Source organism: Nematostella vectensis, chromosome 1 (genome assembly GCF_932526225.1).
Source record: "Nematostella vectensis chromosome 1, jaNemVect1.1, whole genome shotgun sequence".
Taxonomy (NCBI): domain Eukaryota; kingdom Metazoa; phylum Cnidaria; class Anthozoa; order Actiniaria; family Edwardsiidae; genus Nematostella; species Nematostella vectensis.
In genome coordinates, this window is record NC_064034.1 from 14389438 (window position 1) to 14415759 (window position 26322).

At 40.8% G+C, this 26322-nt stretch overlaps 3 protein-coding genes across 3 annotated transcripts; 1 reads left to right on the top strand and 2 right to left on the bottom strand.

Annotated features, from left to right (window-relative positions):
* Positions 1–3628: 3628 nt before the first annotated feature.
* LOC125562978 (uncharacterized protein K02A2.6-like) lies at positions 3629–4276 on the bottom strand. Its single transcript, XM_048727399.1, has one exon. The coding sequence runs from the start codon at positions 4274–4276 to the stop codon at positions 3629–3631; it is 648 nt and encodes a 215-aa protein (XP_048583356.1).
* Positions 4277–19401: 15125 nt separating this feature from the next.
* LOC116605166 (myb/SANT-like DNA-binding domain-containing protein 4) lies at positions 19402–20782 on the top strand. Its single transcript, XM_048730926.1, has 2 exons — positions 19402–20063; positions 20466–20782. Exons 1-2 carry the CDS (start codon positions 19682–19684, stop codon positions 20564–20566), a joined length of 483 nt encoding a protein of 160 aa, XP_048586883.1. The 5' UTR covers positions 19402–19681; the 3' UTR covers positions 20567–20782.
* A 948-nt stretch (positions 20783–21730) lies between these two features.
* Positions 21731–25110, bottom strand: LOC116605165. Its single transcript, XM_048727413.1, has 5 exons — positions 25043–25110; positions 23816–24115; positions 23406–23422; positions 22909–23132; positions 21731–22185 (listed from the first exon to the last, which is right to left on the bottom strand). The coding sequence occupies exons 1-5, from the start codon at positions 25108–25110 to the stop codon at positions 21901–21903; spliced, it is 894 nt and encodes a 297-aa protein (XP_048583370.1). The 3' UTR covers positions 21731–21900.
* Positions 25111–26322: the final 1212 nt, after the last annotated feature.

Sequence of the window (26322 nt, forward strand, 5' to 3'; positions counted from 1 at the left end):
CTGTTGTGAAAACGAGGTCTTTACCCCCATTTTTTTATTGCATATTTTGAAAGCCCTTAACTTCAATATTGATTATGCCAAGTTTTAAAAAAATCTGGGTTGCAGATTGTTGAGACTATTTCAAGGGAATTACCTTAAGTAAACAAATGACCATGGGTCAGGTGTGCAAACACAGCAATTTGAAGGACAGAGTAGCAAAGAATTAAAGCGGAAATCTGAATGAATATATGAAAGACAGGTTTTCATAAAGCCCATAAAAGACTTAGCGTATTTACTTAACACTAGTTTGTTCTCTTTTGTTATGGCTTGGTAACTACACTTTGACTGTTATAATTACTCTTTCTTTCAAGGGTTTATGAAAACCCCTCTAAGATCAAAATCACGACGAATATCACTATGTGCACATTCCAGCAAACGAATCCATCAAAGGTATGGTATCAATTCGTCGTTTCTAGTTTTAGCGAATGTACTTTCCAAACAAAATCCATCATTGCTAATCCTTAAGTAGAGTGGTTTTCAAAAACCCGTGAAATACTATCTAGTTTATTTAGTACTAAAATACACTGTAATGTCTTTTAGGGATTTTGAGAACCACTCTATCAAGTATAACAAACTAACCTGAACTATTTGTAGCGCTGGGAAGATTGTCAATCTTCTTGTTACGTTTTCGCTCTTTGTCTTTCTACCTTTTCTCGCTCTCTTTGCTCTTCTGTCATACACATTCGGCTTTGGCGCCGTGTTTCATTCGCATCTCTCTTTTTCTCTTCTGTCATACGTGCCGCGTTCTGACTGTTGTTGGCGTTCCCTTTCATTCGCATTTCTCCTCTCTTCTTCTGTCATACCCTGCCGTCGTTCTTGCATTTCTGGCGCTTTGTTTATGGTCTAGTTTCTGAAACTCGCCTCTTTGAAGAGCCATGTTTGTTCACTGGGACTCTCGCCGACATCAAACCAAATAAGTAGCAATTTCTAAATTATGATTCTAGCCCGACTAAATAAAGTTTATAACAGGGAAATACAAATACATTGAAAATTGAAAATTGAAAAAAAGATCTTACCTCCATCTTTGCAATTCTTTCCATTTTCAATGTTCGTATTCGTGTTTTTTTTCGGTGTTGTTTTAGTTAATTGTAGCTTTTTTAGCAAGCGAAAAATTTTCCCGTGACTTTACGCGCGTCCCCCACTTTGGCGCCATTCAATTTTCGACCAATCAGAGGCACGACAAGACATGGACATTGGACAGTGACTGTGAATAATAAAAGAAAATAAGCTTTAAAGTCTTGGTGAACTCTATTCACTTTGAATCCTCCGAACGTTATTACTATAAAAGATGACTTAATGTTTCCAGGTGTCACTGGTCTTATTCATATGACTCAATTATGTACATGTTTTCCCCCTTAGTTCTCAAAGATGCTTCGCTGGTATAAATACGTTTGGTAGCTGATGCTCTGGCTGGCAATATTTCTTCAAAAAGCTCAAGAGGCTTTATCAAAGACTTGTTATTGCTCATGTTAACGCAGCAACTCTCATTGGATACCTTTTCTTGCTTTAACCGTAGTTATGAGTTAAGTGCTCTAACCCTCGGAGCCAATGAATGCATTGCATTTGGTCGAGGAGTACGTAAAAAAGGTTAAAAGGGTTTTGTCTCTGTTTTCTTGTACCGAGCAATGTATCAGTATGATGTACTCCTTTCTAATTTAAAAATGGGAAAACAATATTGTAAAAATTATCTCTTAGCAAATAGAATTATTCAAAATGAGATTGATTAAAGAGATGCAATAAAATAACAGTTTGTCGATATTTTGTCCTTTACTAGTATGTATTGGGGACCTCGTGCTCATTTCATTATTCATCTATCACAAGGGTAGCCATGGCAGACTTTATTCCAGTATTTATATAACATTTAGATAATTTAACATTAGATAACTTAACAGATACTAGGACACCACCCTACGAGTAGCATTGTAATCATGAGGAGCAGCTAAAAGGATAATAACAGGTAGCGAACGAAGTAAAGAAGTGTAGAGGGTAAAAATGTGCGAAAATTTTCTAGCTCGCGAGGTTCCCATAACCAAATATGGCGCGACGAACCATATATGGACGACATCATAGGCCACGGGGATCCGTTCTCTTACATCATGGTCTCATGATAGAATCTAAATACGAAGTTAGGTTCGTAGAGGGCTCGGGCTTGTCACGAACACTAAAGAGGCTATGGTTAAACAGTACCGTTCAAATGTTTTGAGACTTGAAAACAACGATCGCTAGGTTTTTAGACAAGAGAATTAGAAATATAACAAGAGGCAACTAAAAAGAATTTCGCTAACTCAGAAGGCCGGAGACATTTCGGATAATGAAGTTAGAAAAATTTTATTCGCTGAGTTCAATATTCAACATAAATCGGGGATTCATTTTTTTTTTTTTTATAAAGAAATCGCTGAAAAAGTATCCCAATGTTTGTGGTTTATCCTCTATTTTACTTTCCCACTTATTTAATTTCCCTTTATTTCACTTTCCTTTTATTTTCCTTTCTCTTTATATCACTTTTCCTTTTTCCCCCTTGATTTAACTTCTTTAATTATTTTCCTTAAATATAAACAATATGGATAAATATAAAAGTTTAAATAATCGAAAGCTGCTTGAAAAAGTTCAATTTTTAATGGAAATATAAAAATTAAATACTATCAAATAGTCAAAAATCATTTGAAATGTATTGAATTAAAAATTGACGTGGAAAAAGGGTTGGCTTGGAAGTTTCAAATATGAACTGGAGAGGTAAGTAGATAGAAAAGCTTACGGGGGTGGGGGAGGAAACAGCAATATATCCTGTTTAAATTTTGGTTTCCCCCTTTGAGATGGTTTCCTGCCCCCTTTTTGGATCCTATGACTCATTGTATAACAGGTGAATGTAATATTATTGAAATAACCGGACGCTACATGGGGGACGCCATCTTGGATGTCAACTGTTTTATTGGTCAGCGGTATGAGTGTGCAAGGGCGCTAGGATATTACATTTCTCCCTTACTTTAAAAAGAATAGCTCTATACAATTTTAACATTTCTAACGATCAACTCAATAAAGTAATCAATAACGTTCTCTTGAAGTAAGTAAAGTCTCAAGAAGTCTCAAGAAAAGTATCTTGTTTTCTAACTGGTAACATAGTCCTTGAGGTAACTCGGCTTGCGCCTCTCCCTCTTGGGTCTCTCCCTCAGCTCTGGTGTCTCCTGGTCCTCTCTAGGCTGTGGTTTAGCGTTAGCTGTTTCTTTGCTTTCTTCCTCCGTCTTGTCTGTGCTGTCGCTTATCTCTGTCGCTACACTTGCACTCTGAGTAGGTTGATCACTGCCCTCTGGCTTGAGTATGGATGGATTTCCCTCACACGATTTCTCTCTGGTTTCGTCCGCTGTGTTGATAATACAGTTAGCGAGCTTGAAATGGCTTGCGTCTCTGCATACCGTCCTGCTATCTGTAGCTCTGCGTGCTGTCACTTTGATCCCTCAATGCTTGTGACAGTGTAGAAGGCTGGTTCGTATGGCGTGCTCCATTTGTTTCTCTTCTGCTGTCTCACCAATACGTAATCTCCTAAGATGAGCTGTGTCTTCTTTGTATTCTCATTCTCTCGATTTGCCTTCATTTATTTCTTGTATTCTCCATCTCTGGCATCTATCGCTTCCTCCTTGGCTGTTCTCTCTGTGGTTGGTGGTGTGTAGTCTAGCTTGGTTCTAACACTTACTCCTCGCATGGCTTCATAAGGTGTTACTCCTGTCGCAGGGTGGAGTGTCGATCTGTATGTTACTAGCATGTTGTGGATGGCTTCTTGCCGTTCGTACTTGTCCTTCCCTTCAAGGGTTGCTATGCGTTCAGTCTTGTTTAGTGTTTGCATGAACTTCTCGCTTTCTCCATTTGCTCTGGGATGTCCTGGCGTTATCCTGTGGGGATCGAATCCTTCTTCCTTTGCGAACTCTTCATAGTCCCCGGAATTGAATGGTGGTCCATTGTCACTCTCTACCCTCTTGGGTGTGCCATATGCTGCAAAGATGTTCTTCATCCTTTCCTTGACTGGTCCCAGGCTTGTGCTTGGCACTCTTTCCACAACTGGATATCTGCTCCTCTTATCAATAACCACGAGGTTGTAGTGTCCGTCTGGGTACGGTCCACCGAAATCTGTTGAGATGGTCTTCCAAGGTTTGCTAGGGATTTGGGTTGGCTTGATAGGTTCTTCCTTGTGGCTTTTGGTTGCTACTTGGCAATTGAAGCACTGATCGACTGCTGTATCTATCATGCTGATCATGTTTGGGAACCAATACTTCTCTCTGAGCATTTGCTTGGTCTTTGTCTTGCCTAAGTGTCCCAGTTTGTGCCCGATCTTGACTTCTTTCTCTGCAGTACTTCAGGAAGCACGATTCTTTCTTCCCGGAAGATCAGTCCTTCAGCAACTGAGAGTTCTTGCCTCACTTCGTAGTATGGCTGTATGTCCTTATCTCTTCTGAACTTCTCCCAGTCACATCTTGACTTTTTTTAGACTTTTTATACTTTTTTAGACTTAGACTTTTTTTATTGTATCAAATTGGTATTTGTAGTAGGTGTGACTGATCCGCAAATAGACGAGCTAATCGAGACGGATCAGTCAGTACGGCGGTAACTGATCGGAACAAAAACGAAGACGGGGGGGGGAGGGGGTGGGAAATTTGACGTGGCAAGGTAATTCATAAAATTATGTTAAGATGGGGGCAGTTTGTTGGCTAATCTGCGACCTACGGAAACAAAATGGCATTAACGTATTTAGATGATTTAGTCCTCCGTTGCAATAGGGAGTTTATCCTCTCCCAAGTTTTTTTCATATTTGAAATATTATTTTCAAAATAGCTAAGATAATATTCTTTTTTACTTGATCGAATTAGAGCATTTAATTTATTACGGTAGTATTTATATCTACTTCTATTCCCAGAGGCGTGATATAGCCTATTTTTTTATCTTTATTAAGGTTCTTATCCCCTTTGTAATCCAGGGTTTGGTTAATTGCTTTATTTTTCTTTTTGAGAGGGTTTTTAATGGTGCATGTTTATTAACAAGCTTGCTTAGTTTTTTGTAAAACGAAGAAAATATTTTATTTATGTCGTGATAGCCGTTATCAACGAGACTGTCCTAGTCAACTTGGGATACGTCATTTGTAAATTTTTCTTCTGAGAAATTTGAAAAATCGCGCACTTTCCTCTTTTCGTTAATTGGTTTAGCCTTAGCCGATGAAAAGAACCAGAACTGTGAGAAGTGGTCGCTAACATCTGTGACAATATTCCCACTACACGTGACCTGTTGGGCAGAGTTAACAAAAATGTTATCGATCAGTGTCGCGGGGTTTTTGTGTACTCGCGTGGGCTTGTCAATAGTGGGAATGAGGTAACAGCTTAAGAGAGATAAAAGAAAACTATGGGCATATTGACACCTAGTACTTGTGAGGAGATCGATATTGGTATCTGCCAAAATACACACCATTTTGCCAGACGAAATAAAGGTTTCAATCGCGCTGTCAAAATATGACTGGAATGCTTCAGGCGAGTTATGCTGTCGATAAAAGATACCGCACACAATGCTCTTCCTTTCCTGGACGCTTATTTCAATCCACAATGCTTGGAATGCGGAGCAAGTTTTTTATTTCTAAGACAACATAGCTAAGCGACTCGTCAATGAACAATCCGACATCCCCAGCCGAAAGAGGCGTCGAAACGTATTCAAAGTTATAGCCTGGAATTTTTGGTAGATCAACATTAGAATTAGAATTTGTAATTTTAGTTTCGGTTATTCCAATAACATCAAAATGGTGGTCAAGTTCATGGAGTATTTGAGTTTCCAAATGTTCTAGGTTTGATCTTATGCTTCTGACATTATTATGAAAAACTGAAAATGTATTATCTAATTCATCTTTAGTTAAATTATTTTTCATTTTCTCGAAACTATGGGGTGAATAATATTTACTTCGTATACAAGTTGAGGTATCGGGATTATTTATGTTTTGGTATGTATCGGCATTTAAACTAAATAGCTCGAGGTCATAGAGACTCAGTAGATTGTCTAAATTTCGCTTATTCTCTCTGCCAACTTCTGCGATGTCTTGTCTTTCAGTGTCTCTTACCTGATTCTCTTAAGCACAACTGCGTGGTCAGCATCGACGGTCCACTTGATGATCTTCTCTGTGCTGTCGTCCCCAGTCTCCAGGAGGGGGTTCCTGGAAAGGTAATCTAGTGGATCTTGCTTGTCCTTCCCTGGTTCGTAGATCAGCTCGAAGTCGACGTCTTGCATTTCCATCACCAATTTCTCTATTCGTGGGGGCATCTTCGCAGTCGCCTTGTTGAACATGGGTAGTATGGGTTTGTGTGCGGTCACGATTCTGAATCTTGCTGCACCTAGCAGATAGATCCTCAGCCTCTCTTTGGCCCACTTGATCGCAAGTGCATCCTTCTCTGTCTGGCTGTATCTCTTCTCGGTGTCGGTCATGATGCGGCTGATGAAGTGTACAGTTTGCATTCCCTTGTCTGTATGCTGATACAGGGCAGCGGAGAGTCCGGAGTCCGTGCGGAGTATGTTGCTGCGTCTGGGGTTAAAGTATGCCATTGTTGTCTCGCTTGAGATGCTCTCCTTGATCTTGTGAAACGCTTTCTCTTCTCGTTCTCCCCAGTGGAACTTTGTTTCTTTTCTCGTTAGCTCGAATAGTGATGCGGCTATGGTGGCGTTTGCGCTGATGAAGTTGTCAAGATACCCCGCCATTCCGAGAAAGCTTCTCACCGCCTCCTTGTCCTTAGGTCTCTCGCTCTCCTTTACTGCCCTCACCTTGTCCGGCGCTGGTCTGAGCCCATTGTTGGTGAAAACATGTCCAAAGAACTCAATCTCTTGATTCTCAAATTCGCACTTCTCCCCGTTGAATGTTATCCCGTGATCCTTTGCTCTCTGGAGGACTGTTCTCAGCGTCTCAGCGTGTTCTGCTTCATCTCTGCCTCCGAACAGGATATCGTCTCGCTGATTGATGCAGTTGGGGATGTCTCCGAATACCTTGAACATTGCTTCGTCAAATACATCTTATGAGGACTTGGCGCCAAAGACAAGTCTTCGGGGTCTGAAGTTTCCCCATGGCGTGCTGAATGTTGCTACCTTCCTGGTCTCTTCGTCCAGAGTCAGCTGGTGGTATCCTTGCCGTAGATCTAGCTTGGAGAATATCTTGCAGTCACGGAGCTTGTGGGTGAAATCTTCCACTATCGGGGCTTGAATGCAGCGGCTTCTCTTCATTGATAAGTTTGGTACCCTCATGTCTATGCTTGCTCTGATCATCTGTGGTTCTAGCTTCTCCTTGTCTGTCTTTGTGTACTTCGGTTTGGGCTGAACGACTAATGGCGAACACCAGGTGATGGGGTCTCCCTCTGGCACCGGTACAAATATACCTTGTTTAACTCCCTGATCGAGCCATTTCTTGAGGGGTTGTTGCAGGTAGTAGGCAACATTCCTTGGTCGCTGTGCCACTGGAGTTGCTTCTGGGTCCATCTCCAGCTTGAACTCGATCGGCTCGCCTGTCGTGTCCTGGAAGCAGCCAATGCCGTCAAAGACCTTCTCGAATAGCCTGGTAATTTCTTCACACTTCGTTGTTTGCTTTACCGTTTTGATTCTTAGATCATTGGGTTCACTGATACACCCTTCTGGATCGATCTTCAGCATTCCAAGCTCGTTCAATGTCTCCTTTCCTATGAGTGGCGGCGAATCCATTCTTTCCCTTATCACCACAAAGCGAGTCTTTGCACCTCGGTTTTTGTTTCGTAGGGTGACTTCAAACTCTCCTTTCACCTGAAGGCTTGTCTTGATGGTCTTCAGCTTTTCTCTGCAGTTTGTCAGATCTCCAATCTCGTCAGAGCGGTGGAAAAGTGCCTTGTACTGGTATTCGTCCATTACGTTGACGCTGGCGCCGTTGTCTGGTTCGACCTGCGCATCCACGTCTCCAAGTCTAACCAAAACTGTACCCTTAGGCTTGTCTGATGTCACTATCTTCACATGGGATAGGTGCTTGAAAGTTAACTCCAGGTACCCATTATCCGATCCACTGCTGGAATCTTCGTGCTCTGGTTCATGACTGACTTGATGGATACGTTTGAATCTTCTTCTATGCTTGTCTTCTGTTCCACTTTCTGACTTGCAACAAACTGCGAAGTGGTTGTACTTGCCGCATTTTAGGCATTGTTCCCCATAGGCTTGGCAGTCTTTTCCCGGCTTGTGTGCACCAGTCTTCCCACAATAGTCACACTTGTGCCTGTCCTTCTTTCTCGCCTCTCCACTTCTTTGCTGTAATGGTGGTTCCTTGGCTTGGGTCTTCTTGTGTGTTTGTATCGTGGCCACTTTGAAATCTTCTTTCATGTCATTCACCTACTTATTAATCTCTTCCTCCTGGCCAGCATTTTCTATGAATTCGGTCAAATTCCATCTCTTCTTTATGGCTCTCTTGACTAAATCTCCATCTGAGATCGTCTGGATGAGGTGCTCTAGAATCCTCTCATCTTCTTGAGTACCGAACTCGCACTCCTTGGTATCTCATTCTGGCTGCATATGTGACAATACTCTCGTTCGTTTCCATCTTTTGTTTGTTGAACGTGTATCTTGCGTGGTGTTCTTCTTCGGCAGGAAATGGTTGTTAAGTTTCCTCTTCATTCTCGTGAAGTCCTTGTCTTCCGCGCTTGGCGTCGGCTCTGGTACGTTTCTTGCTAGTTTCTTGATCTTAGGCCCTCCATAAATCTTCATCGCTCTCACTTTATCTTCGGTTGTTTTGATTTCAAAATACTCGACCTCCTCTTCAAAATCTTCAAGCCATTCCTTCCAGGCTCTTCTAATCTCCAACTGATCCGTCGGAATGCTGAAGGGTTGGATTCTGAGAGACTTAAAAAGAAATAAGTTAATAAGCTAAAAAAACTTACTTTATACTGAAGAAGGCCGGAAGGCCGAAACGTTTAGTAAATTTTATTGGCTGACAGGAATTTTCACTCAAGTTTATATATATATTCGTACATTTACGAAAGTCAAAATTATATATATTATTATTATATGATTATATATATTCGTACATTTACGAAAGTCAAGATTATATATATATATATATATATATATATATATATATATATATATATATATATATATATATATATATATATATATATATATATACCGACAACACCGACAACATTAAAAATATATATTTATATATATTTTATATATATATAAATATATATATATATATATATATAAATATATATATATAAAATGATGGTTGAAGGCTTTCAAAGAAAGTGCTCAATACTCGAAAGTAGAAACTATATATATATATATATATATATATATATATATATATATATATATATATATATATATATATATATATATATATATATATATATATATATAGTGTTGGTTTGAGAAAAATACAAACTACATAGGTTTCCCTACAGGCCTGTTTCGTGGTTGCCCACTCATCAGGGGATTTAATGAGAATATTCCTACCATCGTATATATACTATTAACATTGAAATTTACATAATAATAGACTGATAGTTTTAGCTAAGGCGGTAAGAGGAACAATAGCGAGTTACATTAAATATGCGGGGCGAAAGCTAACAGTGCGGAACGTGTGAAAAATTGATAGCGCGAAAATTTAACGGTGACGGGATTAACAGTTCTAATTGTTTCGTAGCAGGGCTTTGTTTCTGTGGCGGCACGAGGACACGAGTTCATTGCGTTTATTTAGAGTTGATAGTTTGGGTTGGCAGATGATCGTCAGCTTTTCCTTGAGGCAGAGGTTGCAACGCTTAGTGGTACTGTTGTAGGCGGAGTGGGAAGAAAGAATGCGCCATGAAATAAAGTACTCAATCATGTTGTCCTTGAGAGTCCAGACGTGTTTGCTGAGTTCGGTGGAGTTTCTGTGTTTGGCGTGTCGGAATGATGCGGTGTGGTTTCTGTACCTGGTCTTGAAGCTGTTTTCAGTGAGCCCGACGTATGTTTCCGAGGTGTTGTTGTCTTTTCGAGTTACGGTAGCTTGGTAGATAACAGATGTCTGTAGGCAGTTTCCGTCTAGAGGGCAGGTGTCTTTCTGTCGGCAGTTGCATGTCTTGTTGTTGGTAGTGGTAGGGGCGGAGCTGTCGATCTCGGTAGCCGACGATGCGGTGATGATGCGCTTGTTGTGGTTGTCGATGATCTGTTTGGTGCTGTTCATGCAGCTGTAACTGATTTTGATGGTGTTTCTGTTGAAGATTTTACGGAGGTGGTTGTCTTTCGGGAAGTGCTTGTCTATCAGGGTGAGGAATCTGTGGCCGATGTTGGTGCTGGTGTTCTTGCTGAAGGGCGGGTTGTACCATAGGATGTTGTTGCGTTTGCGGGTTTTACGGTTGGTTACGGTGTTGGGTTCGTAGCGTAGCGTGTAGTTGTATCCGCTATCGTCGAGTGCTTTCTGGTAAGGTGGCGCGGTCTGGTCAAAGGAGGCTTGGTCTGAAGATAGGGCAGATAGGCGTCTGTTGATACCAGCAGGGATGTTCTTGGTGATGGAGGGCGGGTGGTTGCTCTCACGGTGGACATATTGTAGCGAGGAGTTCGGCTTTGTATAAGGCTGGTGTACATTACGTTTTAGGTCGAGGGTGACGTCTAGGAAATTGACAACTTGTTTGTTTGCCTCAATGGTGATTCGGAGTCCGTTGTTGTTGAAGATGCGGCATAGTTCCTTTTTTAGGTTTTCGGTGGCTCTGGGTGTGGCGTTGGTGATGGCTAGTCCGTCGTCGCGGTAGAGTCCTACGTTCATATTGAGGTCCTGAAGTTGGGAGAGAAGGAAGTTGCCTACAAGTTCACAGGTTTCTGCGCCATCGAAGCTCCCCATCGTAACATCAAATATCGTGTTGCCTTTCTTCTGCCAGGGTGTTTGGTTGTGGACCAGGAAGGAGCTCTTGGAGTGGGTTATGATCTCTTTTTCATCAGGGGTGATTTCGTCATAGTTGGAGGCGAAATCGAGTGCTCTTGATAGTAGGTCTTGGCTGATAGATGGGTAGAATTCTACAATGTCAAAACAGATGAAGTTGAGTTGGTGTTTGTTTTCGGCAGCCTTGAACCAGCCGCCGCCGGAACGGCAAACGCTGGCACACCTTCGGCACACACACCAGTCTCGGAAAGCAACTCTGCATGGTCGGCCTGCTCGGTTATCGGGGTCGCTGGTCTTCTAGTGTCATTGAATGGCGTCTACACACGTAGGCGGGAGCTAGCTGCCGCGTTCACTCGTACACCAGCTGTTAAACAGCGAGCTACCGATCCACTTGCTACCTAAGGTACCGACGACGTGACCCCGCCCGCAAATGCACAGCAGATCAAGGATCGACCGCTTGCCGTTCCGGCGACAGCGCTTCGCGCTCCCGGACTATGCAAATCTCGACTGTTAGCCATGGAGTTAGCAGACATTTAAACACAAGAACCCATATCCGCACTTCCGTGCATCATATGCGTAAACGCGTATATATGTCGACGACGCAGCAAAGCAAGATTACAAAGACCATCACCGACGCCGCAGTCATAACCGGCCTCTTCGCCGGTATTGGCTGGGTTGGGCGCAAGGTCTTGCGCGAAGACTTCACCAAAGACGCCTCCGCGAACGCCATGAACTACGCAAAAATGACTGCCGCTGTTTCGGGTGCTGTCGCTTTGAAGGGTTACCTTGAGGACCAGAAGATCTGCCCATGTAGCATTGTACTACACGTGTAGGCCACGTATTAGACTCGTGTTTACGTACACACAGCACGTGAAACGTACACACTACTCGATGACCTCCATCGCAATTTTGGTTGGCGGCGCCGTCCTAAACGCGACTGCATTCGTTGGTGGCAACTACCTCGCAAAGTTCCTGTCGAACGATGAAAGCCCTGCCTTAGCTGAGAAGGAGAGGCACGACAAGGCCCTCGAGAAATACCAACAAGACTATGGACTCTACCAACAGCGGCGACACGAAATCCTCGATTGGCAAGCGCAAAGTCGCGAGAGAAGGGCCCTCGCAAAGCAAAGCTTCACCGACACTGACTACGCGCTCAAACTTTACAACCAGACCCGACCAAAACAACTCCTGGAGTCAATGCGGGCTCCTGAGCTGTCCGACTACTACATCCCCAGCAAAATGCAGAAAAACGCCGAGTTGGCGAACATTGGCGCCGGCGCTCTTGCCATCGGCTACACAGCTAGCCGCTTGCTGTGAACAGCTGCCGTCCCGGCGCTGCATCTAGGCGGCCTTTTCCCATACTGCGCGTATTCGTATACGTATAAGATGATTGCAGACCAGTTGTGGAGTGCTATGCACGAGGTAGCAGCCGCTGCGCTAAGCGAGTGACACCGAAGGTGTCGTCGATGGGTGGATTATGTAGCTTTGGTGACATTGCTAACCGAAGCCTCGAGTTGTGGCGCGCAGACAGGGAGTGTGTTAAGAGATTTGCCAATGTAGTTCTCCGAGGGCCTACCGACCTCACAAAGACCGCCTCGGCACTACCAGAGCAGACGGCAACGGCCTGTTTAAGACTGATACACCTGTTGCAGTACATTGCCGACACGTAATGGCGGCGAAGCGCAGGTCCGACGAAGAACTCGATGCATTACTTCGTCCTATATACTACGCCAGAGGTGGCTTACAGGGAGTGACCGCTCTGCATGCCAAACTCCCCAAGGGCTCAGCCTCCATAGATCGAGTGCGCAAGTGGGTAAGCTCGCAGCCCGTCGGGGGCTACACACAGACACCCCCTCCTCCGACTACCTTCGCCCACTTCTCGGAACAGATACCAAACCGTATCCACCAGTCGGACCTGCTATTCTCGCCAATCGACCGCGGGTACAAGTATGCCCTGACTGTCGTTGACGTTGCTTCACGATATAAAACCGCCCGCCCACTGAGGACTAAGAGCGCGGCCGTCGTCTCCCGCGAACTCGCTGACATCTATGCAGAGGGACCTTTCACATGGCCTAGAGTCCTCATGGTTGATGACGGCACGGAGTTCAAGGGTGCCACCACGAAGCTCCTAACAGACCACGGGGTGGAGGTCCAACGGGCTGAGCCAGGGAACCACAGGAGCCAAGCTTTCGCCAAGTCTTTCCATCGCTGGCTGGCACAGCGCCTATTTCGTGCGCAGTACTCGAAGGAGCTTGCATCCGGCGAAACAAACCGCGAGTGGGTTACTGCTTTTCCAATCGTCATCTCGGACATAAACGCAACGAAGACTCGCATGACTGGCTATGCGCCTAAAGACGCAATAAAGCTGAGGCGCGTGCCTCTCAAAGCCGAAAAGCCCCCCTTAAAGGTCCCCTTAGAGGTCGGAACGGAGGTGTACATCGCCGTAAACGAGGAAGACCTCCAGGACAAGGGCCGACGGCGAGCCTTTGTATGCGTCGACCTTCTCACCCCTTTTGCCTGGTACGGGCACTGGCTAAATAGATGCTTATAAAAAGGATTCTAATTTGTTAATTTTAGGTTAACAGGTTCATTCTAGGTTCTTATATGTGGTTCTTAACTGTATAATAAAATAATGTACTCAGACTTTAATACTTACACAAGAGAAAGAAAATGCCCTATCTTTGCAAGTTAAGTTTTAACTAAAGACTAAAAGTAACTTAAAGAAGTAAAAGGAATTGGGACAGTACAGGCAGGGAATGAGTACTTTTACGTCAAACCCACTATGATAGTGTGATTTGCTGATATACTTATTAATTTATAGGAATTTGATATGCATTTCTTTATTGTTTTTAATTTAAAAGAGAATAAAATAGCACCCAGCTTTTTGTGAGGAACTTTAATTGATCCTCATATCATTTTAGAATAAATATGACCTCCCTTCACACCTGAAAGCCTTCCCTGTTAATCAAAGCATAAATTTATTTTGATAGTTTTGCTGTATCAGTTGTCTATCAAATATAGTTTAGTTAATGATATCCTTAGTAATGTCAATAAATACTTTTTTTACCTAGAACAAAAAACATATTTGTTCTAGGTATTCCCTAGGAGGATTGAGAGGAAACCTTTTAATAATATTTGCAGTATTTATAGAACATGTAATATTTATATGTTTAACACATTGTGCCGTTTTTGTGGGTGTTGGAACATGATGCATAATGAAAGTGCAGGGAAGGGGGTTCTACACAAGTTTATGCTGAAAATGTCATGCTGGCTACGCTTTTAGGCAGTGCATAAATCTATATATTATAGTATGTGTGAGTAGGGAACACACTTATATGTGTGAGCAGGGAACACTTATCGTATGTGTGTGCAGGGAAAGCTTGTTGTATGTGTGAGCAGGGAACATTTATCTTATAGTACGTGTGTGCAGGGAAACATTGTAGTATTTGTGAGCAGGGAACACTTATACAGGAGTTTCAGGTTAACGGGGGTCCATAAGTAGTTGTTTTATTTTATCAGTTCAAATAAAACTTTAATTGATTTTTTGTTTAAAAAGTAGCTGGTGTTTGGAAAATTCTAGCTGGCTGTTCTGCAGGCCTCAGTGCCTTAATGAAACCCCTGCTTATAGTATGTGTGACTTTTTTGAAGCCCCCACCCCCCTCCTGAATGAATGCTGTCTAAACTGTGATTTCACTATTCGTATCTTATGTTTTAGTAACATTTATGACAGCAAATCTTTAGTGGTTGAAAACTGGAGTAGGAGATAGGGATGGTGTATTAAAATGTTTGTATTTACAAAAATCTGTAGTTGCATTTTCTATTAATTTAGTACTTAAACTTAGTAAAAGTGTTTAAAGAGGGACTGGAAATTTACATCAAGGGATTTTTGGGCATGAAATGTTGGGCTCCCTTGCAGCAAACATCTCCTGAAGTCTCTTGGTGTCCAAAGCTATACTCAACAAAAGTACTATGTAAAATGCCATGCACATTTATGTTAGTCCTGATTATTTTATTGTAGAAATGTAGTAAATAAAGAAATATCTGTTCAGTATCAGTTGTTTATCAAATGCAGCTAACACACTTAAAGCTCGTAACCTCCTCTTTGCTATTGGTGGATAATATCATATTAAGCATAATAAATAATACTAATATCTCCAATATTTTGGGGGTTAGCTGCAAAAGAAGTGGATTGGGAGTGGGAGGTCTAGCATTTCATTACACTGGGGGAAATAAATAAGATCAAATAAAAGGTCAAGCATTTCATTACGGTGGGGAAATAAATAAGATCAAATAAAATATAGCCCGGACTATGCATTTTTAACAGGTTGTATGTATGCAAGGCGGGGGGGGGGGGGGGGGGGGGGAAAGGATATATAAAGCATACAAAGGTTAGGTTTAATATTATGCATCTTTTTTTTATTCTAAGAAAAATGGAAAACTCTAATCTTCAGGGGTGTCATACCCTTATCTGCCCAAGAATACTCATATGAAAATATTTTGATAAAGCTGGCTCCGCTTTTAGGCTGTGCCTAAATCTATATATTTACTTAAACTCATAACAAACACCGAACGTGTAACGTACACAGGGAGTAGGTCCCTGAAGTACATAAGGCTAAGGATATCGTAGTTATTCCAAGTGATTAAAGCAAAGCGGCTTACATTATTGATTTCTTTGACGGCATATATATTCGTTTGTTGTTTATAACAAGTTAAGGGAAAACAAAGAAAACAAAAGTCGAAAAAAAACTAATGAAATACTCATGACGAGACGCAAACGACTTTAACTGTAAGTACCTCCAAAGGAATGTATGTATGGTATATCCATAAAACAAAAAAAGAAAAGAATCGGTACATATCATAACTTTTAGAACATATTAGAACCCCTTTAGTACCGAATTGCGGTGGTTTCGCCCACGTTGTTGTATCGCCCACGCATCAAGAGTTGCTTCGCCCACGCATCAAGAGTTGCTTCGCTCACGCATCAAGATAATGTTCACAGTTTTTACATTACATTAGAGTATCATAATTCCGTGAAATACACCTTAGCGTATTTATCACTTGTACACTCATGTCATTTTTCTCTTTTGGTCTGGCTAGACTACTACACTAGACTAACACCTCGTGTTGCACCGAATCTTTGAGGATACAGACCCAGTGGTATTGATACAAGTACTTTCTAAAATATCTCTGTTTATCACACTTTACGCGATCTTTACTCAGAACGTTAAGAAGCGTAAATGTTTATCACCCTTCAAGCGATCTTTACGCAGAACGTAAAGATGCGTAGATTGTTATCACCCTTTACGCGATTTTTATGCAGAACGTAAATAAACGTGAAAGTTTATCACCCTTTACGCAGAACGTGCGTAAATATGGATTTTTGTGCTGTGTTATCCCTTTTGCACCTGTTACCGTCATTTGTACAAATAACGGCCCCAGACGGACCTAGTCCTTTGTGGGAGCGTCTCCTCTGTCACTCTCCAAGTTAAGTCAGTCATTCTTCGAATTATCAACTTCTCTGTCATTATGTAACCTATCATCTCTGTCACTCTCCGACTTATCGTCTTCCCCATCAGCCTCCGACTAATCGTCTATGCATTTGATCAACTCCCCTCATCATCACTTCCAATATTATTCATTACAAGCAGGGGCGGAAATAGAGGGGGTCGGATTGGATGGATATCCACCCCCTCTTTTTAAGTTAAAAAGAAAGTCGAAAGAAAATAAATGTCTGTGAGACGGAAGGTACTCTATATGTGCCTTCGCCTGCTTTGCTGACGCGACAAATCCAATTCAGCGTGAAGTATTGTTAGATCGATGTGACCTACCAAAAACCACCGGATCAGTTATAAGCCGTCTATCCGGCCATTATCCACCCCTTATTTTAAAATCCTGGATCCGCCCCTGACGCTTCATCCTCCTACTTTACCTCCTCTGAAAGGCCACTTTCACTTTCTGGCCCTTCGCTCCTAGCGTTCGCTACAGTCCTCCGTGCAAAGGAAATGGCATCGACTTGATCTCCCTTTAATATCCTCTTCTAGCAGTTGAGCTTCTCGTTCTCTATGTATAGATCAAGGACCGACACCTTTAGCTTCTTGTGCTTGCCCTCTCTATTGGGTTGTACCCAGTCATAGTTGTCATACTTTTTCAACCTTTATTAGTCTCTCAGCCTCCTCCTCGACTCTTTACTCTTTCTTTTCTTGAACACATGCAGGCGCGTACCCAGGATTTGCTGAAGGGGGGCTGCGTAGTCATTGGTCTCATATGGAAAAAGCATACTATTTGAAGAATGGCTGAAGAGGGCCGCGCAGTCATGGTCTAGTATGAAAAAAGCATAGTATTTGAAGATTCCTTAATAAGAAATAACCCACTTTTCTCCCCTAAAGGGAGGGGGATGCGCGCACCCCGTGTACGCGCCTATCATGGGCCTTTAAATGACGATGGTGATGAAGAAAAAAGTCACCTAACCCTCGGCGATTGTGACTCATCAGAGTCACCGGAGAAAATTGGACCATATTGTAATAATCCCTACTCCATGCCCATTTATCTTACGATGGGCTTATTATGTTTTATATTATAGCGGAGCCGGCGAGGCCGCAGGCCGCATTCGGAGCTCCATAGGTATAGAAATATGGTATAGCTATGTGACTTGGTTTTGTGGTCATCGCGCGGGTATCCGGTGGTGTCACAATCCATCTATCCAGTCAATCGCGCAACTCCCAGGCCCCCTCGGTCTAACGTTTTTACGTATTTTATTTTTTTACCGCTATCAGAGTTCGTATGTTCACAGCAAAAAAGTCAGATTAAAAATAGTATTTAATGAGAAAATATGCGGAGTCAAATGGGCTGAAATCTTTGAGGAACCGTTTGTCTGAAGTACGAGCCGATAGTAAAATCTACCCGAGTGTTTGTGAATCCCGTCCGTTGCAGTAGCAAAAAGAGGACTACTTAGAGGCTCTACACTACCATTCTAATAATATTCCTTCACGTCTATATCTATGGAGATCTATAAGGAGATCCTGAGAAGAAAGGGCCTTGGATTGATGTATGTTTTCAGCTATAAAAATAATTCACTTGTGTCGACGAGTATCTTGCTAGCTGAAAGTCGACAAGTTCACAGTTTACAACAAAAAGCGAATACAACCACGCAAGCGACAAACAGAAAGCGACAAAAAACACTGCCAAGGTGAGTTTTGAACGACGGTTTGTATTGAGAATATCACAGTTATTTTTCTTTTATTGTTGTGCTTTTATAATGCTCGTTTCTTCGTGTTTTTCCCCCAAAACCAATCGCTCAAGCTAGTCACTGTTTCAATGTCACTTAGCTTGTTCGGTTTATACATTTGTTTATAGAGTTTGCTTTGAGAATTCGTGGTTTAAATCAAACAATTTGATCATACCAACATCCTTTGATATTCTTCGTTCTCTCTATGATTTATTGACTGCGTTGAGATATTTAATATAAGCTGACAAATATCATCCTATCATTTATTGCTAAAGAAGACCTTTCTTGTCTTTACATTCTGTGTATTTAGTCTTCTCGAAGATACAGCAACTTTTTCAATATTATCAAAACTACAAATAACTTATATATACTATATATACTTACTATATATTAACTTTACAGTCACAAGAGTATTTTCTCATCGAAAATAAAAACACAAAATGCATACTCTATTTAACCTATATTCTTTTTGCTTAGCTTATATTGTCTGCATCTTGCATAACTATCTATTGTGTTTATTTATTTAAATGTTGTTTTGAAAGAAAAAAATACTTATAATTGTTTTCACTTTTATTAAGGTTAAACCAACCAAGGACTACCCGAGGGCCATGATTGATGTTGAAGGCTTGGAGGCATGATAATAGGCAAATATCTTAAAGATAATAAAGTAGGGGATTTCTTACTTTGATACAGCAGTAAATGTAAAATAGGCTTTTTTAAAGCACTTTCCCTCAATGATAAATCTGAAAACATTATTTCTATCAACCTAAAGATTAATGTGGAAAGGGGAAATGTTAGGAGAGTGCTCAACCAAGTTGTTGCGTTACTGATGAGTTTTTTTTTTATCAAAGCTATAGTCCCTCCCTCCCTTGTGCTTTTTTTTTTACTTGTGCTTTTTCAATAATAAATCTGTAAAGAAAACAATTTTATATCAAACCTATAGGTGAATAGAAAAGCGAAAATGTTAGGAATATGCTCATTTAAGGTATTATTGCATTATTGTTATATATTTTTTAAAGCAGAGTCACATTTTTTTCAAATAGAGTCATTAATTTCTCCCTTTTTCTTCTCCCCATTGACTTTTCGTTATATTTATTTCTCTCTAACCCTAACATAGGTCAATGAAAATGGTTTGGTTTGAAATTAAAAATTGGAATTAAGCACTTTCAGTAATAATTTAGGATTTGCCTCCATTGCATTCACTTTTGAGTAGCCAGTATGGGTGGATCCAGGGTTTCTATAACCAACAGGGGCCGGTTCCTGTAGATTAGCGCCTAACCCTGGGTTAAAATTCGCTAATCCTAGGTTAGCTAACCTAAGGATAACTCACCATTCCCGAAAGCCGAGTTAACCCCCGATTAACTAACCCTGGGTTAGAAATGGCTTCCAAGCTAGAAACCGGCCATAAACCGGTTTGGGGGGATTTTTCGAGCAACCACAGGACTCCCAAGACGTAAACAAAACTGCCAAACGCGCGCTTTTCGCGCCCTTTTCGACTTTCGGCTTTTTGATTATTTTTTTTTCCGATCGTAAACATGGACTCCAAGAAGTCAAAGCGCAAGCCGAATTTTTCCATTGAGGAAATAACTATTATCACGGAGTCGGTGGCAGAGAAAAAAGAGATACTAAATTCAAAGTTGACAAATTCTGTCACAAACAAATTAAAGAATAGTGTGTGGGAGGAAATAAAGGACAAAGTGAACGCAGTTGGAGTTGCTCCACGAAGTCTTGTAGAGGTAAAAGACAAATGGAAAAACCTCCTCTCCCAAGCAAAGAGGGAGAACTCAGAGTTCAAGCGGGAGAGGGGCAAAACCGGAGGGGGTCCAGCACCCAAGCCTCCATCCGCCGCCACGGCAAAAATAATAGAGGAGTACCAAGACACTCCCAGTTTTTCCGGGCTGATTGGTTTTGAGACCGGTAAGACTAAAATTTGTTTTTATAATCATTTAGAACATACAAGTATAATGACACCGCGATAAGTTCTCTTTTTTATATTTATTTATTTTTTGTTTATTTAGTAAATTTATTTTTCAATCTTGTTTTCCTTTAGAAATAATTTCTTCCGTGCCGGCAATCCTACCCCCTCCCTACTCCAAATAAAAAATACTTAATTGTTCCCAGTCTCACACGCCACAACTGTAAAACTTTTCCTACTCGCGTATCAGCCATGTCTGTTCTGATGTGTTCCAACTCGAAGCTTCTGAATCTCAATCGTGTGAATTCTTATATCATCTTCACTCATTTAACTAAGTTTTTGTAAACACAGGGACGTCCGATCGACTAGATGAAAAATACCTCATTTCAATTTGTAGTTTTCAGGCGATTCGTTGACTGATGACTTAGAAGAACCATCGGTTTTAGTTCAGGTTGAAGAATCAGAGGTTCATCGTCCTACTTTACATGGTAAGAAAGTGCAGTGAAGGATAGATCCTTTGTGTTTATTATTCAAATCTTAAAACTTAAAATGTAAGTATATACTTAAGTTCTCATCAAAATCAACCGTTCTCTTTTTGGTGGTTCTCTGTGTATTTCCCGACTCTAGAATTCCCAGGGGCTCCAGGGGGTACAAACTGAGGGTATTCACCATAAAACTCTAATTAATTAGTCATATCCTTTTCAGCTACCCCTCCTCCAAAGAAAAAAAAATTAATGCAGATGACGTACTACAAGTGCAGTATGAGGCCTTACAGCTTCAAAAGGAGAATCTCCTCCTGAAAAATCAAAAACTACAATTGGAGGTCTTTCTTTTGAGGAAAAGTATAACAGAGGAATGAGGTGAGCACCCAAAAGTCTCAATGATTGTCAAAATAACCCACAATGTGTTTTTCTAACAATATCTCTTATGATCCAGTGTTATCCCCAGTATTTTTTGCCATAGTGGCAGCACATTAATAATGTTTAAAAAAATGACTTAGGATTGATTTGATGATTGGAAGGAATGTTGCAAAAAAATTTTTGTGTGAAAATTTTCTGTTTAACTCAACTGCAACACTTGAAAACTACAGCGTGGCTGAGCGCCACAGCTGCCACTGTCTGGAGAGCACACTGTGATGAAATCTTGATATCTGAAATGTACTATATGGCCATTCCTTTTTATTTTTTTTGCCGCCTTCAATGCAGCAAATAGAGATGGAAATTTTTGAAGCTTTGAAATTCAGCATCTACCACTATTAATTATTTCCCCATTCTTCTATGTCTATAATAGAAATCCTCTGAGACACAGGCAACATGCATGTAGTAATACAAATTATTAAGACTTACTAGACTTCTAGTCAAGTTTAAGCTTCTCTGAGCCATTATCTTTACTTTGTACAAAGCTGCATCATACATATTCTCATGAATTACAATAGATAATTGCATTTCTTTTTTATGATAGGAAATATGTCCTTAAAATTTGTCTTGGAAGTCCTTTGTAGGAATAGTACACATTCAAGTTCACTCTTTTGAATGTTGTAGCATCATTATTGTCTAAGCAATTAACAATTAAAAAAAACAACAGTTACATTCTCTCAAAAATACTTACAGCACTGAAACCAAAAGTATGGATAGTTCTAATGTATTCCCAAACTTCTTTTAAAAAGCCCTCAACCAATCAACAACGCAATGAAGACAGCAGAAAACAATTAATAGCAGCATGTGAGAATACCTTTGTTGGATTTCACTGTCCATTGACTGCCTGAAAGTTTTTTATTGTAGCTTTTGGGTCCAGTGTTGTGATGATACTGGGGTAGGACAAATACAAAAGCAACATATATTAAAAATAGGAGTTTGAAATAAAGTCTCTAATGATCTTTCCATCCTCAGGGCCCTGATACACATTCAGATCTGGCTCATCATCAGGTCCAGCTGCTGGGCCATCATATATGTCATTTCTCAAGATTGCAATATTATGCAATACAGCACAAGCCCCTATTAACTGGCTGACTTTCTCGGGCTTCATTCTGACCTCACCGTGCATAAGGTGGAACCGCCTCTTGAATAGGCCAAAGCATTGTTCAATTTTAACCCTTGTTTTTGAATGGGCTTCATTGAAGTCTTCATAATAACATAGTAAAAAATATATATTTTGAAATAAATGGATTGAAATAAATTTTGTGCATCTGTCTATGGTATGTATAGATAACTGTATACCAAGGTATTAGAGTGAAATGCACTTTAGATTGTTTAACTCGTATACACTCTAATATCCTTGTTCTCTTGTATGCTGGCTTGACTACGACAGTGTTGCATAGGTTTCATAAAAAAAGCACTAAGAATTGTGGGTTATTTCCTGGATAATTTCCTATTATTTAAATCATACATAAAAAAGTTTCAATGTATTATTCAGGTGTTGTAACATGTAGACTTTTTTAATTGAGTGCCATGATATCCACTCAGTGCAGTACCTTTTTAGTGCACATTTTCACTTTTCAGGTTTATTGAATTTATTGGGTATTACTATCAGTGGTAATGGAGAAGTTATGAAAATATACAACAATTTAGTTGGCTCATTATTTAAAAAAAAATTCTTAGGGAGTGTTCATTAATTACACTGAGGGGGGGAGGGAAGATTTTTACCCAAGACACCTTAAAATTTCAGAGCCCCCCTTTCATTGTAAACAATTTTTTTCGGTGCCCCTCTTATAGAACCCTAAAATTTTCTTTCTCTTTCCCTTAGAGACCTTTTTATTCAGAGCCCCCCCTTTTGGTGGTAAAAAATTTGTGGAGTCCCCCCACAATCTTCCCTCCCCCCCCTCAGTGTATTTAATGAACACTCCCTTACCTGATGCTGGTTGGCTGGGTTAGGATAGGGTGTCATGAGGAAGGGGCGGCATGGATACCCACTGTCCCCTAACAAGTACCCCTCATCTATCCTTGTGTGCTCCCTTTCCAGCGTATTTTGAATAGATGAATTCCGAAATATGAAAGCATCATGAGTGCTACCAGGCCAACGGGCAACAATGTTGGTAAAGAGACCTGCAAAAAATAAAGTTGAAACAAGTTCATCTTAATAAAAACAATAAATAAAAAAGTAAAAGCAAAGCTGGATAAGGACGATAGAGGATCAATGTATGTATTAGTAAATTTTTGGGTCAAACCCTTCCCTTCACCCCCATAGCAAATAGATAGATCTAAAGGATGCAAACAAGCAGTGTGCTTGTATTGTGAGGGGGACCCATTCTTAAAGTAAGAGAAATATTGTTTGGCTGATTGAGAGCTGATTGATTGATATTCTTCTTGGTGTTGTTATTATTATAAAGGGGGTGCATCTATCCCAACCATCCTCTGGTAAGAACCTGCAAGGTTTTCAAAAGATATATAAAAAAAACTGCTTTCAGCCTTAGAGTTTTGCATGAGTTCCTTGGCTGCCTCTGCAATTACTTGGCATGCAGTGAAGTTGTTGTTTTATACCCCCCCCCCCCCCCCATCTTCACACCTTATAATATTTTACCCTTGTTGTCACACACGGCTTCCACGTTAATGCTGTGCTGCCCTTTCCGATTGACATAATCGTTCTCATGATTTGTCGGGGCCTGGAGCTTTACACGAGTCCCGTCAATACAGCCGATAACTCCAGGGAAGCCGTGCTTGTCGTAAAATGCCTGCTTTATCTCCCTTTGCCTCTCTCGCGAAGGCCATTTGATGAAGCGGTCAGCTTTGCTAACAAGCGCTCTTGTCATATCTGAGACAATGTATCGCCTATGATTTGCAAAAAACTCCCCGAAGCGTAAAAGCGTAGTGCGACAAGAACTTGGACTATTGGGGCAAGTGCGTGATTTCGTCGCGTATCCCGGCTTAATTCCTCCCTCAAAAACTGTGTTATATACTCAATTGTGTCTTTCCGAAAGCGGAACCTCGATTTGACCTCTTGGTCGTTGAGGAAGTCATCAAGGCTTCCGTTAAACAAGCGAAAGCGGCGTTCGCGAGCTTGCGGGTAAGCTTCCCCGACGCGGCAAAACAACAAATCCGCTGTTTTTTGCCAGCTTGCGCTAATCCATGGATTAGCGAGTTAACCCACCTCGCGAACAGGGTTAGATTTATTCCCCAAACTAACCCTGGGTTAGCGCTAACCGGCGTTTCGGGAACAGAACGAATCCGGGGGTAAAAATTTAATCATGGGTTAGGGTCAATTTAACCCTGGGTTAGCGCTAATCGGCTTTTCAGGAACCGGCCCCAGGCCAATGGGTGGGTCACCAATATGTAATGCATGACAGGAGGTATGTTTGTGTAGTTTAGTTTCAACACATTCTTCTGAATAATCAGTTGTGGTACATGAAAACTACAATAGTGGGTCTATGGGGTGTGTGGGGGGGGGGGGCTAGGGGGTTTAAACCTCCCCTTGGGCTTTCTTTTTTTATTGTTTTCAGTGTATTTTTTCATTCCAAATCGTTACGAAGGTAAAATAATGACGAAAATTTTTGGGCCAAATCCCCCCTTGGCAAAAAGCTAGATCCGCCTATGAACTACAGTATGGCATCTAAATCTTTGGAATGCTGTTACATCCTTGATATATTCTTCACAAGGTCAAGCTTGTTAGAATGGTGTTTTGATAAAAATATACATAGTGGAACTTCTATAAAGGGAAATAAGAATTGACCATTAGACTCTTGAAAAAACATTCTCGTCAACTAAGACACCTTGAACTTTGACAGCCTTTTTCACACCAAGTTTAAGTATTTTGTTAACTTTCACAATGCATATTTAATAATATTGAATTTATTCTTGCTTGATCCATTTGGAGGGGCCAATACAATTCATAATAACATGGCAGTAAAATTTGACATATTTTTAATCTCATTAAAAAAAAAAACATTCTAGAAACACCAAGATCCCCCTAAAACTACCCCTATCAGTCAACACAAAAAGGTGTTAAATGCTGGCTCCGCTTTTAGGCAGTGCCTAAATCTATATATTACACCTTTTGCTGTTCAATAACGGGAAAGGGACATTCATTTGTGCCAAACGTTGTATCGTTAACGTGCATTGTACGTTCATCAACATCGCACGAAACATCCTTAGCGTGTCTCGACTTTCAATAACAATGATTGAATATGCGCGACCATTCAATAGCATCAACGGACAATCAATAACGCAATTGGGCATTCATTCGGGATTGAATGAACATTCTTTTGCATGCAATCGATGTATTAAAGACTTCGTGACCTAATCAATATTCACAAAGGAAGTTAACAGCACATGCTTGATTAACAATGCGCTAAGTTTAGTGGGCTCCCTCTGTTCACCGGAGACTTGAACTTGAATCTATTAATTACATCCGAACTGATTCGGGGCAAACGTTGTTCCTTCCATGTACCTATTTCTAAAACAATAGGTTCGACTGAATAATGTTTTAGTTTGGTCCGACGTATGCTGCAAGCCTTAGACAGAGATGGACAAGTCAGCTCCAACTTGTCCTCAAGGTTAGATGAGTTTTGTTATTTTCGGTGAACACAATGAGCGATATGCTGTGAAGTAAAAAAAATCAAGAACAAAACAATAATTTAACATGACAAATTCATGTCTTAATAGAAAATCATAGATGGAATCAATATGGAATTCAAAAGCTACTCCATAACCATTTTTTGTACACATTTTAAAGCTTGATGCAAGCGCCCCTCTGAACTGACTGCGGGTTGTTTTATGTTTTCACCATCTGAAAATCGCTTGTTTCATTGCTTGTGGTCAAATGTTTAATTTTCATCTATGACATTATATAAAAACTCTAAACCTATTCTTTATCTCAGGTTAAGTAAATATTAAAAACAGACTTTTTATGCTAGGAATTTTATGCTAGCGGCTATAAAACACCATTGGGCAAACGAAGGCGGCATAAATTGACCCGTCACATCACCAGGGGGTACTATCACCCATATTTTGTTGGTAGCTATAGCTTCGCTTTTATAGCACGATAGAGCAAGCAGGCGGAGTGACAAGACTTTACGATGGAGCGAAAAAACTTTAAAAAAACGCTAGAAAATTATCTTTCTCGGTGCAACAGCTATTCTCATTCTGTTTATAATTGTGTTTTTACCTACCTTTCTTTACACAAACACTAAGGTATAACGAAAGCATTAATGACACTTCGACAACTACCTTCTCTTAACAACCATTTTCTAAATTATTGCTTTGTATTTTATCTGGTTTCATTTTCAGAATAGACAAAAGCACCAAGAGAAATGGATTTTTCTTTCGCGAG